This window comes from Nelumbo lutea, chromosome 4, assembly GCF_056320005.1.
Source record: "Nelumbo lutea isolate HS-2025 chromosome 4, American lotus-T2T, whole genome shotgun sequence".
NCBI lineage: Eukaryota > Viridiplantae > Streptophyta > Magnoliopsida > Proteales > Nelumbonaceae > Nelumbo > Nelumbo lutea.
In genome coordinates, this window is record NC_142687.1 from 47,169,716 (window position 1) to 47,187,250 (window position 17,535).

The window sequence follows — 17,535 nt, forward strand, 5'->3', positions numbered from 1 at the left end:
GGTCAGCCCATTCTAACAAAAAAATTAAAAATTAAAAAAATAAAAACTGATTAAAACCGTTTGAACGATTCAAATGGTTAACCGCCCAGGTTAGCGGTTTGCTAACCAAAATCAACGGTTTTTATGGAAAATCTGATTTTGGGGAAAGTAAAACCAGTCACCTGATCGGTTTTTGGTTTTTCCGGTCCAACCGTCCGGTCTGGTCTGATTTTAAAAACCATGATTTATAGAGTGTGGGTATTTAACCTTTTGAATGTTTATAGATCTGAATTCAGAAATCTGCATTGGGCCTGTTCATACTTTTTCGTAGAAAATTTAGGCAACCAAAACCAAAGCAAGAAAAAAAAAATGCTAGAAAAATGGAAAGAGAAAATCCCAAAACTTACTCATAGAAACAAGCACGAGAGAGTGGTTACCACTTTATGATACCGAATGATTAGTTGCAATTTTTTTTCTGGTATCATGTCTTCCCGGCATCATAGTCGAACCAAAAAAATTGAAAACAGTCATTTTAACCGGGACGTTTAAAGGTCACATATTCCCGGTTGTATGGTCCGACCGTCCGGTTTTTATGGTCTCACAATTGCTAAAATATTGGCTTAAAAGAAGAACAACAAAGAAAAATAAACAAGAAAAAAATGCAACCGTGTGGCTAACGGAATTTGCTGGGATGGGATAAGAAGCAACGGACGTGAAGTATGAACGTAGCTCTTTGATCGGCGATCTCCATAGCCCATTCTAGATGTCAAGTTTAAGTGTTGCTCTGTGTCTCTCGCCATTTCCTCCATCGAACACTTCTCATTTCTCCAACAATCCGAGCCCATCATCAACTCATCCTAACATTTCCGCTCTCAATTTTGTTTCATCGTACCATATCAATCCCAAATTCATTGATTCCTTCAAATCCCTCAGAGTTCTGTCTTCTGAAACACACACCCCTTCAATCGACTCCACTTCTAGCAGCAGCAGAAACAACAACAGCAGCAACAGTTCTCAATCACCCAGTTCTAATTTTGCGTTTCTCTCAGAACCCCCGTCGCGAAAAGATGATGCCACCATTAAAATGCCCACAGCCCCATGGATGAAATGTCCCATTCTCCTTCCCGCCAATGAAGTCTTGGACCTCTCTAAAACTAGGACTAGAAAGAAAAGCAGCAGCAAATCAAGAGATGATGATGGAAACAATGATAAGTGGTTGACTGATAGGGTGAGTGGAGGGAGAGGAAAGCAGGCTATGCGTAAAATCATGCAAGGCATTACCAGACTTAGGCAAGAAACCCATAATTGCAATTCGGAGGTGGAGTCTCATAAATTTGCAGAAGAAGAACTCGCGTTCCGAGTGCCTCTTGGACCAGTTGGCAGCGAAGATGAAGAGGACTCAAAATCGGGTGGGAAAATGCCGTGGTCGAAGGCGGAGAGACTTGTTTTTCCGAGAATGAAGAAGGAGAAGGTGGCCACTGCGGCGGAATTGACTCTTCCTGGAGAGGTTCTGAAGAGGTTGAGGAGTGATGCTGCGAAGATGAGAAAATGGGTGAAGGTGAAGAAAGCAGGGGTGACCCAAGCTGTTGTAGATGAAATTAAGATGATTTGGAGGAACAATGAGCTTGCCATGATAAAGTTCGATATCCCATTATGCCGCAATATGGATAGAGCGCGAGAAATTGTTGAGGTGGGTTCGCTTATTTTTAGCTTAATATAGCTTTCTTTTATGTGAAATTTAGGCTAATAAAGCTCAGTATGAGCTTGAAATCCATAGTAGAAAAAGGGGAAGGTAAGAGAAATATCAGTTTCTGTTTTCTAAGCAAAAAGAAGAATTGAAGAAAGGATTAAGATAGTAATTTGATTTAGCTTGGTATTATTAGATGAAGTTGGAGAAGGCAGCTTTTGTATTAATGAGTTTCAATTGGAAGTTTTGCTTATTGTTCCAACAATTTTTTTTTTTTTTTTCCAATTTCATTTTTGGTGGGATGAGCACTTTTTGATTTTTTTGGCCGGTGCATGGAAAGTGTATGCTTTCATGCTCTTAGAATTTTAGTTTCTTCTTCATGTGGAACAAGTTGTAATCTACTACTTTAGACTATCAAGCTTAGTTGTAATCTACTTTAGGCTATCATGCCTATTCTGATGTGTAGAAATTTTGGGACACTTTGTTTCATCTGCTTGTTTTATTCAACGCTTGAGAATGTGAGGAACTGGGAATTAATTGTCAAAAGCAGCATTTGTTCGGTGAACTGAAGGATAAACTTAGTTGAATCTTCCTCTTCAGTTACTCTGCCATAGTTTGTACCTTTTGGGGCCTCATTTTTCTGGTGGGTCTTACTCTGTTCTTTTGTTACAAAGCAGATTAAGACTGGAGGCTTGGTTGTTTGGAGTAAGAAAGATACTCATGTTGTTTACAGAGGAAGCAGTTATCTATCATCCTCAGAAACTTCACAAGAGTCACATTCAGGTATTTCTGATGTTGCTTGACTATATTCCACAAATTTAGTCCTGAAAAGCCTGAAGATGGCATTGCCATATTTCAAGTAAAACTAATCAGGATTACTGTCACTGGAAGTACAGGTGTTGAGTATGCAGAGCAGGGCTGGCCTTTCAAGAGTATCTCTGTGGAAGAAAATATGGGTCTTAAATCAATAAATAGAACACTGTATGAAAGGGAAGCTGATAGATTATTGGATGGCTTAGGGCCTCGCTTCATTGACTGGTGGAGACAAAAACCCCTGCCTGTAGATGCAGACTTACTACCAGAAGTGGTTCCTGATTTTAGGCCTCCATTTCGGCTGTGCCCCCCCAATGTGAGATCAAAGCTGACAGATGATGAATTGACCTACTTGAGGAGTCTTGCTCGTCATTTACCTACACATTTTGCTCTTGGTAATTATCTTGCCCAATTCATGATTTCTAAATTCCACAATACCGCTTTCCTTCACACAAAAAGGAAAAAGAAAAGTGTTGTTTATCCACATTGTTAAGTGCTTATCCGTGATATTTTGGTTCTGTTTGGGCTTACAAAAAACCAAAAAACTAAAAACCAAAAGCCGAACTGAAACTGGTAACCTGAACTGAAAAATCCGGTTAACTGAACCAGCCGGTTTGGTTTTGGTTTTTGATATTGCAAATTTTCAGTTGTTTGGTCCAGTTTTGGTTGACCTATTAAAAAAACTGTGATTAACCGAACTGACCAGTATATATTTATGTTATTATATATATTTATATTATAAATATTTGGCATATATTCATAATATATTATAAATATAAAAAACTGAAGAACCAAACTGGTCAAAACCAATTCATTCGGTTCGGTATTTTTCAAAAACCGATGGACCAGTTTGTTTTCAAATATGTGCCCACTGTTCACACCCCTAGTTCTGGACAATATTCTTTGTCATTACATCATTTAAGCAGTAATTCACATTTGACTATGACTCTGCATATCTGTATCTGTGGCCTTTTCATTTTCTTTCTTGCTTTATTTCTTTTGGCTGGGGTTTAGGGAATTGTTGGGGAATAGAAATGTTTAGTTGGATGGTGTAGGTGGAGTGGTTCTTTCTATCTTTCTGCTTTCTTTCTTTCTTTTTTTCTTTCCTTTCTTCCTTCCTTCCTTTTCTTTTAAATCCATGGTTCTTAAGATTATTGATTACTCTCATCTTACTGAAGGGAGAAACAAAAAACTTCAAGGCTTGGCTGCTGCCATCTTAAAGTTATGGGAGAAAAATATTATAGTGAAGATTGCAGTTAAGTGGGGAATTCCAAATACAGACAATGAACAAATGGCTTGGGAGCTTAAGGCAAGTTTGATAAGATAGAAGTTTATAGTTCTCTGGAGATTTTAGAAGTAGGTTGATATGGTTAAAATCAAGACTTGGTAGGTCCCACTGGCATTTGATCTGTTGAAATCATTGTATGCATTTTCCATAAGCCATGCAGAATTGAATTAGCTTGACTGGTACTGCTGACTATTAACATATGCAGCCTAATGATTAGGTGTATTAATACCATTCTTGCTGGAAAGGACAAATTTACTCCATTCCCTTCAATTCTCTCACAGGTCGACCCAAACTTAATTTCAAATGTGTTTGATGAAAGTTGTATATGAACTATAGAGTTAAATAAAAATTGTTTTTGTGAAATATGACTCACCACCTTGAAGTTGTTTATGTGAGGAATGTTATGGTCTAGGGTTTATAATTTATGCCTATACAACTCATTAAGTCATAGAAAATGCTATTGGAGTATTAATTGTATATTGAGAATTTATTGCAAAACCAGTTATTTAGAAAGTGCACCTAGGCACACAGGTGAGTTGCACGTTAAGGTATGCGACCTAGGTCCCAAGCGCATCACTTTCAAAAGGTGTGCCCCTGGTGCGCCTTGTGCCTCAACCCAGGCATGTGCCTTTATTTTTCACATTTTGGTGATTTTTAAGCATGGTGGCTAGGGCCTGGACCCCTGACCAAGCTCCTTGAGGCAAGCCCAAACAAACAAGTCCATGTTAAGGTCTTAAAATTCTTAATCCCTAAAAAAGTGATTTTATAATTTTAATTATCTTTTAAAATATATTTTATTAGGATGAATGGATGAATGAACAACATTAGCAAATAGGGGGTTCTTGGAGCTTCGGTGAATAAATGAAGTTGCACCCCTATGGGCAACAAACTGATGTGTTACTGATAAAAAAGTTAAGATTTTAATTGTTCATGATATAAAAGATTAAAAACTCCTTATACTTATTTAAAATGCTCATTTTATTTTTTGATAGTATTGGCAGCCATGGGCTATTTCTTCTTGGTTGCTGTTGGTGGCTGTATAAGAAAAGAGAAAGTTGAGAATTATGACATAACCTGGTTCAAAACATGTTTCCATCAATTTCCTACTAACAATCCATTATTCTTTAATACCCAAAGCAAACCCTCTGGTGAGAAAAGACAGGTTAAGGAATGCATAGTGTTTTCTGTAATTTGCACATGTAATACCAAGATAACCTGCTTAGAGAATGCCATGCTTTCCTGAAATAAGACACTTTCTAGCTTACCACATGATTTCTTTTTCACCTTTTGTCAGGTTATCAATGTTTCTCCTTAAGAAACTTTTAGATTCCAAAGATTGTATTTCTTGACAACCTCCTAGCATAGAGGTGCAGGCTATAAATTAAATTGACATAACATTATGTAACTCTAAATAGGATTAGTTCATTTTGCATTGACAATTAAGAAAGTATTAGCTATTCATTACCTCATATGCCTATTATGCCTGTCAAGCCATATGCCCTTGATGTAGAGATTTTGCTAGTGCAGCATCTCACAGGAGGAGTTCTGATATTAAGGAACAAGTTCTTAATCATACTTTACAGAGGCAAGGACTTTCTTCCTTGTGGAGTAGCAAGTTTGATTGTAGAGAGAGAAATGGAGCTTAGCAGATTCCAACTGCAGGAAGAAGGTGCAAGGTTCAAAGCAATAGAATCATTTCATGTCCTTGATGAGACTCTTACAAGCACCAGTGCTATTGGAACATTTTCAGAATTCCAGGATATTCAGAAAAAATGTATATGGAATGACAATAAAAGTAGGGATATTGACATTAAAACAGCAGCTGAAAAAGAGAAGTTAGAGAAGGAATTAAGAAAACAAGAGCGCATGCTTTTCATTGTAAGATTAGTTATCTTTATCTTGTAGGATCATCTGCTACTCTTTATGACAGAAAAGGAGCTGCCGATGCTGAGGTGCAAATTTTTGTTTTCTAATATGCAGCTGAAGATGAAGATAAAGAAGTCAGCAAAAGAGCTGGCTAATCTTAACTTGGCATGGAAACATTCTGAGCATGTTGCAGATAGAGAAATCATAACTGAAGAGGAGAGAGAATGTTTTCGGAAGATAGGCCTGAAGATGGACAAATTCTTGGTACTTGGTAAGCGCACAGTTCTTCTACTAGTTATATATGTATGGATTTTCTCAGAGTTGAAGGGCCGGAAATAGAAATTTCATGTCTAAATGTTTCTGAAAGATCAATTATTTGATTTTCTGTTTTTTTTTTTTTTCAAAGTGGACTCCATAGCATGTCTATTTTTTTTTTTTTTTTAATTTTTTCTCTTTTCATCATTATGAAGCAGGTTCTAAATTCCATGTCAGGTTTGGCTGATATACCTTTCCAAGATAGGTCTACATTTTTCTGAGCTGACTAAAATCTCCTCAAGGAAATATAAGTGCTAGGATCAATTGATCCCAAGATCTAAAAACCTTGTTGCCTGGTTGCCTAGGCACCAAGATGAGGCTAGGCAGCAGGGGGGAACCTTGTTGCCTAGTCGCCTATGTGATGGATTTTTTTAAGTGGTAAACATAGATCCTAGGATAGTACCCTAGGTACCATAACCATATTTCCTTAATAATTATTCATATTTTTCATAAGAAAAGTATAAAGTTCATGCTAAAGTAGAGAAAATCAATATATTCATGAGAAGAAAAAGAAGAAAGAAAAGAAAATTGAAAAAATATAAGGGCTGAACTCTTATTTTTGTTATAGGAAAGTAGACCTGTTCATGGGCCGGGCCGGGCTGGGCTTTTACTCATCACTAATGGAAATACGCTAGGCCCGAGTCCGAGCTCGGCCCAACCAACGAGCCTATAACTTGGGCCCGAGCCCGACCCTGATAAAATGCCCGAAGCCCGACCTAATAGAAAAAATTACAATTTCCCTATTCAAATTAGAATTAAAAATTCAGATGGTTTTTTTTCCTATTTAAATGAACAATGGGCCTACAAGATGGTTTTTTTCCCTTTCTTTAACATTTTAAAACACATTTTTACATTCTTAAATCAAAATATTTATTCAAATGGACATAATCACATAACCCATTTTAAGTCTAATTTTAGGTCGGGCCGGGCCGGGCTCGCGTCGGGCTATTTTGACAAAACCCGAGCCCGGCTTGAATTTATTGTGGGCCGGGCTTTTTGGCCCGAGTTTAAGCCCGCGGGCCTATAAACATGTTCAAGCCCGTCCGGGGGCCGAGCTTTTTGGCTCGAGTTTAAGCCCGCGGGCCTATAAACATGTTCAAGCCCGTCCGGGGGCCGGGCGGGGCCGTTGGGCCACCCAGCCCATGAACAGGTCTATAGGAAAGGAAGAAAAGAAAAAGTAGAAGATATGGAAGAAAAAGTTTAAGAAAAGAAAAGAAGAAAAGAAGAAAAGAAGAAAAGAAGAAAAGAAGAAGAAGAAGATATAGGAGAAGAAAAATGTGTTGATTAGACAAAAGTTTAAGTTCCACTTTACTTGTTGGTTCAGGTTTTGTAGTCTTTGAGGGTTAAATACAGCATTTAGAAATGTTTGTGTTGATTAAACCCTAACAAATAAGAAAATAATAAAAAGAAATTAGTATATTAACATACAAAACGAATATTTTAGTTTAATAATATCTATTTTGAAATTATAATCTCAAAATATAAAGAATAAGAAAGTATTTTATAATAGAAAGTACAAAACTGCTTGGCGGTTAGGTGAGGCGAACCTCCAAGGGCGCCTTGTAGCCTAGGCTCCTGCCTAGGCATCACCTTGACAACTATGAAACAATCTTAGCATTGTTTATTCTCCATTGCCGTAGATTCTTAGATTTGTCTATTCTGGTCTCTTCAAACCCATCAATGTATTCCCATAACCCTTTTCCTTCCACATAGTATTCGAAGTGGAAAATCAGATATTTAAACCCATCAATGTATTCCCATAACCCTTTTAGACAGTCACTTGAAAAGAGCATATTTCCAGGGGAAAAAAAATGCCTTCACAGTGTTCCAAGATACCACCCCAGATGGAGGTTGGAATGCCACAAGCTGATAGGAGGAACCATTATCAGATCAAAGGGGTCAGAAAAGTATATTAGGTTTACACCAAATCTCTTGGGTTTCACCCATTCATCATCCAGATTACAAGGATCAATGATAAGATCCAAAAAGAAATCCTTCAAAGTTCCAAGGATAGGTTCTGGTTGGACCAGAAATAACAGCCCTCAAAGCTCACAAAAAGAAGCCAAGAAAAATAGATTATTCTGGTCAAAACATCTGTTACATATGAGCAGATCTCCTTTGCTTGTTTTCTTATCTGAATACATTGACTTGACCACTCAACTAGGTCTGAGACAGAGCAAGTTTTACATGTGTAGGTTTGGTTTTCTCTTCAAATCGCCATCATATACAAATCAATCAGTTCAGTAGAGAAGAGAAATTCCCATGATCTAACCAGTTACTCAAGTACCATGTAAACGCGGTCTGATTCTATCAGTCCAAGGTTGAAGAATATTCACCACTAGAAGAAAAATACCATGTAAACCTGTAATGGGCTATCCAATCCTTGTCCCAACTATATGGGGTTGGCTACATGGACCCTGTTTTGCCATTTAATTCTGTTCAGTGCCATATTCATTGTTAACTTATGGCCCAAATATTTGCAATTACATGGAATCCCTTATAGGTGCAGAACAGAAACATAAAAAAAAAAAAAACATATAAGGACTTTACATCAATCAGTGTTTTAAAAGCACAAGGGCCAATTTCACCCGAAGCGCAAGGTGTGGCATGCGCCTTTTTGAAGCAAGGCACAAAAATAACAAAACATGTCAGAAAATTCAAAAAAATGCAAAAAATAAAAATATTAAACATAATATTAATAAGAAATATAAACTTAAATTTTAAAATTAATGGTTTAAAAAACCTATTATCTAAAATTAAAATACATAAACATAACATGTAAAGCATATTCAAATGAAAATTAAAAAAAAAAATCAAACATATAAAACATTTTCAAGCATGTAAAGCCTACAACCTCTTTTTTTCCTCAATTGCATTACTTTAAGTAGCTAATGTAATGTAAAACATATTACACTCTTGAGTCTACGAGTTGCCTTTGTGCCATGCCCCTTGAGGCAAGCCCAAACAAGTCCACATTAGGGTTAAGTTCTTAATTCTCACACAAAAAAATAATGATTTTATAATTTTAATTGCCTTTTAAAAAGATATTTTATTAAGATGAATGAATGAACAACATTAGCAAATAGGGGGTTCTCGGAGCTCTAGCTCTGAGGGCGAAGCCCCCAGTCCAGCAGCTAGGTTCAAAAGAAGGAAAAAAGCATACAATTTTCAAAAGGCACACGCTTGGGCCAAGGCGCAAGGCGCATCAGAAGCACACATGAGCCAAGGCACAAGGCACATCAAGCGTACGCCTAGGTGCACCAGGTGTGCACCTTTTGAAAGTGCTGCGCCTAGGACTTGGGCGAGGCGCCTACCCTAAAATGCACCTTGCCTGTGCACCTAGGCGAGCCTCAGGCACGCCTTTTAAATCACTAACATTAATAAAAGGAAGTGCAATAAATATGATGTATAATGTGCAAGAGCCGGTTCATTTCCTCTTAACTCTTGTCTCTTAAGAGGAATGTTTCAACTTTAAGAGGAAAATGGGTGTTCGTTTCGTCTTATCTCTCATCTCTTAAAAGGAATCTTACAACTTTTTGTTTTCCAATAATACCCCCAAAATACAAAAAAAAATCTCATATATAGGGTTAATATGGACGTTTGACAATTTTCAGAATTTAGAATTCAGAATTCAGAATTCAGAACAACATTCTTTGCATTCAGAGTTCAGAGGAAATAAAAGTTCACCAATGCCAATATACCTCTTAATGTAATTATTGCACTTTCAGATGTCAGACATCAAGCAAACGAACAAGCCCTAAGTCACATGGTCTACTCTCCACACTTCAGGGGGACAGTTCCTTGCCAAATTGCTCTTACCCACAAATAATCATTGTTGATTTTTTTCCATACTAAATTCGGTTCAACATTGCAGTTTTAGCTGAATCTTGGTTGTCCTACTGTATTTCTTTCTGAAATTGTCACTAGGTTTCACTAGATTTCTTAGTGAAGTATACCAATTACCTTTTAAGAAGTGCAAAAGAGCCTATTTATGGTAAAAATGAAATTTGTTAAAGGGAGAAAGGATACAAGAAAATGATAAGGAATCAGTGTGAGAGAAAAGAACAAAAAAAAGACCCCTCAGCCTCTGACAAGTGACAACAAATTATTCATCCATTACAAATACCCCAAAAGCTCTCTCCTTTCAGATAAAGATTGTGCATGGTGATTGGAACAACCGCTTATTGGTTGTGATATTTTCCTTCTCTTTTTGCCCTTGCCTCTAACAAAGATGGGCCATCTGAGAGTGCATGGAATTAATCAATGGGCATCTGGTTTGGGTTCCCAGATTTCATAGAAACCTGAATGACTGGAAAGCAGACCCGTTTGTGTAGTTGTTGGCTAAACTTTATGATGTGATGGTGAATCCCAATACCAGGGGTTCCAGGTTGTGGGTGTGTGAGAAAGATGGTCATTTCTCAACTAAATCCTGTTATAGAGCTTTTGTTGGGGCTGTATGAAAACATTTGCTTGGTCTTGGATTTGGCAAGCTCAGGTTCCATCCAAGATTCCTTCTTTTGAGGATTGCTGGTAGGGAGATTCAGATTGTGTATGCCTTGGTGAGGTGCAGCTAGTAATTTAAAACGCATGCCTAGGTGCACAAGCGAAGCACATTTTAGGGTAGGCACCTCGCCCAAGTCCTAGGTGTGCGCTCGATGCGCCTTGCGCCTTGGCCCAGGTGTGCACCTTTTGAAAATTGTATGCTTTTTCAAAAGGTGGGGGCTCCACCCCCGGAACCAAAGCTTCGAGAACCCCCTATTTGCTAATGTTGTTCATTCATTCATCTTAATAAAGCATCTTCTTAAAAGGCAATTAAACTTATAAAATCATTATTTTTTGTGTGAGAATTAAGAATTTAAGACCCTAACATGGACTTGTTTGGTCTTGCCTCGAGGGGCATGGCACAAAGGCAACTCGTAGAGTCAGGAATGTAATATGTTTTACATCACATTAGCTACTTGAAGTAATGCAATTGAGGAAAAAAAAGAGATTGTGGGCTGTACATGCTTGAAAATGTTTTATATGTTTGATTTTATTTTTAATTTTACATGTTATGTTTATGTATTTTAATTTTAAATAATATCTTTTTGAAACCATTAATTTTAAAATTCAAGTTTATATTTCTTATTAATATTATGTTTAAGATTTTTTATTTTTTGCATTTTTTGAATTTTCTGACTTTTTTTTAGCAATTTTTTTTTTGTATTTTTGCACCTTGCTTCAAAAAGGAGTGCACCTCACCTTGGGCCTTGCGCCTCGGGCGCAAATTGGCCCTTGCACTTTTGAAACACTGGATGCAGAAGGGATTTGGATGGCACATGCTGGTTCTTAGGTGTTGTCTTACTTTTGCTATTAGCTGGGCTGTTTGGAAAGAGCGAGACTGTATAATCTTTGAAGCTAAATCTTCCTTTGAAAGTTATCACTTCTAAGGTAGAATGGTCTCTGAGTGGGTGGGCTGGTATTTTAAGGCTTTTGTGGGAACTCCAGCCAGTCATTTTTGTTGATTAATGGATGTCTATCATTTTCTGAGCCTCTTTTTGCATAGGTTCTGAATGTATATGATCTGTGCATAATTACAGGCACTGCACACTGCACACTAGAAGTCTTTGACTTTCCTTTTTTAGTTCTTTCTAAGAGCTTCACCTACTCATCTGACCTGTCCTTAACAAAACCTTCACAATTTAGACCAAGATAATGCCAGCCTGCCTCTCTATCTCTTCTCAAGTTCCAAAAAAAAAAAAAAAATCTTGCGTACTCCTCACCTCTTCTTTCTCTTGCACTATATTTTCTTCCTGATTGCCAATCATTATGATCTCATTCACTTCAGGCTCCTCCTCTTCATGAACTGAAGATGGAATAGTTCTATATCTTTTGCCTTTTTTGTTCATACTAGTTTCTTTTCCTTTGACACTGATAAGATCCAGCCCAAGAGTCCATTGGCTATACAAGCATCCTGTTAAATATGTTTACACTAAGAAGACACGTCAGCCAGGTGCAATTCACACAGGCTTCAAATCATGCAAGGGACGTGATCTCAACTGATGTGAAGAAGCCTATAAATAACTGCTTCTAGTTGAATAACATAAAAAGGAAATCAGATCTCTCACCTCTATTTCTCTCCCTCTTCTCTTTCTTCTTCCTCTTCTTTCCTTCTCTCCCTCTCCCTTCTCTCTTCTGTAATTCTTCCATTTGAGGAGGTTTAGGCTCCCTTGAAGAAGCTCCAACTTGTATTAGATTTTCCTGGATCTCTGTTGCAGTATATCAGCAACAAATGCTGAAAGCCTAAAACTGCAATTTCTATATTCACTCCTTCACCACTATCAACTCTATGCCTGAAGTCCATCTCCTTCCTCAATTCCTCTTCCAAGGTATTATTCTGGAACTCATCACAAATATGAGAGCTTGATGAGATCTTCACCTCCTCTATTATTACATTGTTGTAAATCTTTCTTTAACTGTTTTTTTTATTGGTAAAATATTTATTTAACTTCGATGAAGATTCATCTAAAGAAATCTATTGGCTACTACTACTCTGTGATCCCTTTACTAGTAGTTAGCCAAGTCTTTGTGATCTTTGGTGTGTGAAATGCTGCTCAGTTTTAACTCAACTTATACTTCTTCCATATATATTTTCAGTCAATCCTATGGTATTTCTAATATATTGCAAATTGCATTCAAGCCTGTGGTCTTTTTATCTTAACTGCTAGTTTTGATTTTCAAAAGAAATGTTTCTGTACAGGGAGGCGTGGTGTATTTGATGGTGTAATTGAAGGTCTTCACCAGCACTGGAAGCACAGAGAAATTGTCAAGGTGATAACAATGCAGAAATCATTTATACAGGTTATGGATACTGCAAAACTGTTGGAGATTGAGAGTGGTGGGATATTGGTTTCAGTTGAGAAGTTAAAAAAAGGCCATGCAATTATTCTTTATCGTGGGAAAAACTACAGGCGCCCCTTGAAATTAGTGCCAGATAATCTCTTGACAAAAAGAGAGGCACTACAACGATCTTTGGAAATGCAAAGAATAGGAGTAAGTAAACATCAATATCTGCAGCTGCTTTTTTCTCAGTATCTGCTTGTGTATAGTGCACACAGACAACCATGAGCAATGGAAATACTTGTGGTTTCTATAATTAAATTTGATCCCTTTTCTTTCTTGTTTCAGTCATTGAAGTTCTTTGCATATCAGAGACAACAGATGATCTTGAATTTGAAGCACAAACTTGTAAGTCTCTAGACTGTCTTTTAATTCTGAAGTTAGTCGAAGGGTTGATGACCCAATGCATTATCTCATTATCATCCTTTCTAGGTTTTACATCAAGATCTGTGGATGCACAACCATGTTCCTGCATGTACCAATGATGCAAACTTGTAAATTTGTAATGGACCAAGAAATAACTAATGTATTATGTTTTGCATTGCATCATTTCATAGGATAATGATTTGGACATATCCGAACCAGAACTGTTGTTCCATTTAAGTCAACTCAACTCAATCTCAACCAAAGTTCAAAATATCGATACTGGCCGATATGCCGGTAGGGCGTATCGATCAGTATCAGCCCGTTTTATTAACTTCCACTTGTTTTTCTTTTTCGATTTTGGTTCAGAGGGGCCGGTTTAAGTCCCTGCTGCCCTCTGAACCAGGCCCTGACCCGATGTAACCCCTGTAGGGGCGTATTGGGAAGGGTCCGATATGATACATATTGGCCAATATGGGCTGATATGTAACGATTTTTTGAACCTTGATCTCAACTATTTGGAATCATGTACAATATGATGGACCCATATGCAGTGGAATATGTGGCCAAGATGAAGAATAAATGATGGCATATGGAATATGGTTGGCTGTATGACAATGTTGCAGAACATAGATTGCAGCAGTAAGAAATTAGAAGAATGCCCAAGATGAGGAAGAATAAATAGTTTTTTTATTAGAGAGAGACATCAAACTAATGAAGATAAGAGAAGAAAAATGGAGAGCAAGTATATAAAAGATTGAACAGAGGGTGCTAGGATCTCTCCATTGTAATTCTATCCTATATATGATGCAGGGGTAATTTGGTCTTATTACCTCCATAGTTGTGAAGGTGATGCCCTGGCGGGTGCCTAGGCGACATGGCGCCCTTTGAGGCTCGCCTCGCCTAATCGCCAAGCAGTTTTGTACTATGTATTGTAAAATACTTCTTTATTCTTTATTTTTTGACATTATAATTATAAAATAGGCACTATTTAACTAAAATACTCATTTTGTGTGTTTATATACTAATTTGTTTTTATTATTTCTTATTTGTTAGGATTTAATCCATACAAACATTGCTAAATGCTGTATTTTTTTTTTTTTGATAAATGATTGCTAAATTCTGTATTGAACCCTCAAAGACTTTAAAACCTGAACCAATAAGTAAGGAAGAACTTAAAATTTTGTCTAATCAACACATTTTCTACTACTACTACTTTTTCTTTTCTTCTTTTCCTATAACAAAAATAAGGGTTCAGCCCCTATATTTTTTGAATTTTCTTTTCCTTCTTTGTTTTTTTCTTCTCATAAATATGTTGATTTTCTATAATTTAACATGAACTCTATTGGCGCTTTATAGGGTTCAGCCCCTATAATCTTCTTCTTATGAAAATTATGAATAATTATTAAGGAAATATGGCTATGGTACCTAGGGAACTACCCTAGGATCTATGTTTTCCATATAAAAAATCCATCGCCTAGGCGACTAGGTGACAAGACGCCCCCCTGACACCCAGCCTCGCCTTGGCGCCTTAAAAACTATGATTATCTCATGTTAAGGCACCCTAACATAAATAATATAGTGACTGCCACCAGGCCCATTGGATTCTCCAAAAAAATATTCTTTATCTTTTCAGAAATAAAAAACAGGGAAAATGAAAAAAACATCAAAGATTTATTTGAAAAAAAATCGGTATTCTCAGTTTGGAAATAGAGGAGAAGAGAAAGCAATTGAAAGGTTGAAGAGAAAGCACCAAAACCAGGCTGTTAGCTGCCCTAATGCATGTTATTATTGAACAGATTACAATTAAGGGTGTAAAGACCTTACTACTCTTACTTAGCCACAACAAAAGAAAAGATGGGCCTACGTTGGCCCAATACGACAACCCCAATAACAGAATAAAATAAAATAAATAAACTGAGCCCATTAAACAATAACAAACCCCAAAGAAACTATAGGTTTCTAATGCATGCTATTATTGAACAGATTATAATTAAGGGTTTAAAGACCTTACTACTCTTACTTAGCCACAACAAAAGAAAAGAAAGATGGGCCTACATTGGCCCAATACAACAACCCCAATAACAGAATAAAATAAATAAACTAAGCGCATTAAACAATAACAAACTAAAGAAACTATAGGTTTCTCAACACTCCCCCTCAAGTTGAGCATAGATAATAATCATGCCCGGCTTCCTTATATAATGCTGTAGCCTAGGCTTTGGAACTCCTTTTGTAAACATATCCTTTAGCTGCTCTTCAAAGGCAATGAATGGAAGACAAACTTCTTCAGAGGCAACCCTTTTTCATATGAAGTGTCTTTTAGCCTCAATATGTTTTCTCCGATCATGTTGGATTGGATTGTAGGCAACATCTATTGCTGCCTAGTTGTTGCATTATAACACCGTTGGCTTCTCATGAACAAAACCAAACTCTCCAAGTAGGTACCTAAGCCACACAAGCTCTAGGGCACCATGGGCCGGTGCTCTATATTTTGCTTTTGTTGATGATCTAGTTACAACAGATTGTTTCTTACTCCAAGAAACTAAATTACCACCAGCAAAGAGTACAATACCTAGAGGTAGATTACTTGTCATCCACAACTAGCCCAATTAGCATCTGTACAAGCCTCTATTCACATATGCCCATTGATTAGCAAACAATATCTGACCATGTCATGCATAGATGCAACAATTTACCAACTAGTTTTAATAAATACTTCCCATTTATGGTCGAGATTTTATGGTTACCATCAATAGGCATAAAACATACTTTCCTTTGTGATATAAATATGTTTACATCTGACCGTGCAACTTCAAAACCCAAGAAGTACCTCAACTCACCCAAATCTTTAATTCAAATTTAGCTCTAAGAAACTATTTTAACTTAACAATCTTCTACTAATCATCACTAGTCACCGCAATATCATTTACATAAACAATAAGAGCAGTATGAAAAGAACCATGCCTCTTAATGAACAATGTGTGATCAGACTGGGCCTGAGAAAGAGACAAGTTTTGACCCTTGAAATAAGGTTGAAAGAAAAGTGACGTGATTACAACATAAACTTTTAAAAAATCTAAAAAAAAAAGATTCTCTTAGTTTTTGGCCCTATCAATACCTCAAAATTGATTGATCCCTTGGTTAGAACCTTCTCTAGAGATTGCTTATTCTGGTGGGACCCGTAGGAGCCTAGTGGATCCCACATAAAAACACAGTTTTCTGAAGGAAGCTCCAAACCCTTAGACTTGCTTCTTTTTCTACTTCTTCTTGGTCAACACATGAACTCTGTCCTGCCATTCTGCTTTATCAGCAGCTGAGTTTGTTGCAAATCGTAAAGTTCTTGTGTCATTCATTTGTTTAAAATATGTAAAACTTGCAGATGGATCTTCAAAGGAGAAGTGAAGAAGCACAAACAGGATTGCAGGATTCACAGAAACTGGAGTAACAAAACTATGTCACAATATCGGTCCTCTAATACCAAATGTTCAATGAAGGGAAGGGGCACACATGCTTCAGCGAAATGAATTCCTACCCCTGAGAATCAATAACTTGATCTGGGTAAGCCTCATGCATTCTCATGATGCCATCCCCATTTATTCCTCAATAACCTGAATTTTCAATTATTTTCTTTTGAATCCCACAATGAGAAGATTCTATTTCTATTAATTTTTTATAATTTTAGGTGTTCTGCAAATCATTTCGCAGCCTGGGTTCACATGAAGAGAGAGGCTGCTGATTAGCCAAGCAGTTCTGCCCATTCCATATTTCTGTTGCACTCCATTCTCAGGAAATCCCAAGATTGGTGGTGAGCTTCGGCAATAAGTGGATCCAGAGTTAGCTATTAGAGTACAGCTGTAAAGTTATTTCTATAGGCAAGGTTAACATTTTGCAATACGTTTGTTTCCCGTTAAGGAAAAAAGAAAATTACTAACATTTCCAATTCATTAGGTTTTAACCTATAGTGATTGAATTACTCCATTGTAACAGTGACTATTCTTGATTAAGATTAAGAGCAATTCTTATTTATTTAATTTTTAAAATCTATTGGTGTATACCTAGAATTTTACTATTGGATCTCTTAAAATATGAGATTATTGTCATGATATATTATATATAGGTATATGGAACTCATCTTGTACTATTTTATAAAATGGGTTTTAAGCACATTTGAATAAAGATGGAATGTTTATCAATACTTTTCATCTTAGTATAATTATGCAATATTTTCTTTTGATACCTAATTAATGAGACCATAAAAGATGTTAACCATGTGATAACATATAGTTAAAGAGATACATAAGAGTGGTGTGAAATTGGACAAAGATTTTCCAAAAAAAAAAAA

General features: G+C 36.8%; 1 protein-coding gene across 2 annotated transcripts; it reads left to right on the forward strand.

Annotated features, from left to right (window-relative positions):
• Positions 1 to 373: 373 nt before the first annotated feature.
• Positions 374 to 17,233, forward strand: CRS1 (maize chloroplast splicing factor-like protein). 2 transcript variants are annotated; one of them, XM_088983263.1, is made up of 10 exons: positions 374 to 1,669; positions 2,344 to 2,449; positions 2,563 to 2,874; positions 3,658 to 3,788; positions 5,295 to 5,645; positions 5,748 to 5,904; positions 12,688 to 12,980; positions 13,116 to 13,175; positions 16,573 to 16,751; positions 16,876 to 17,233. In XM_088983263.1, the coding sequence occupies exons 1-9, from the start codon at positions 743 to 745 to the stop codon at positions 16,636 to 16,638; spliced, it is 2,403 nt and encodes an 800-aa protein (XP_088839389.1). In that variant the 5' UTR covers positions 374 to 742; the 3' UTR covers positions 16,639 to 16,751; positions 16,876 to 17,233. The 2 variants fall into 2 exon arrangements, with proteins under 2 accessions (XP_088839389.1, XP_088839390.1); XM_088983264.1 differs by having other exon boundaries at positions 16,899 to 17,233.
• Positions 17,234 to 17,535: the final 302 nt, after the last annotated feature.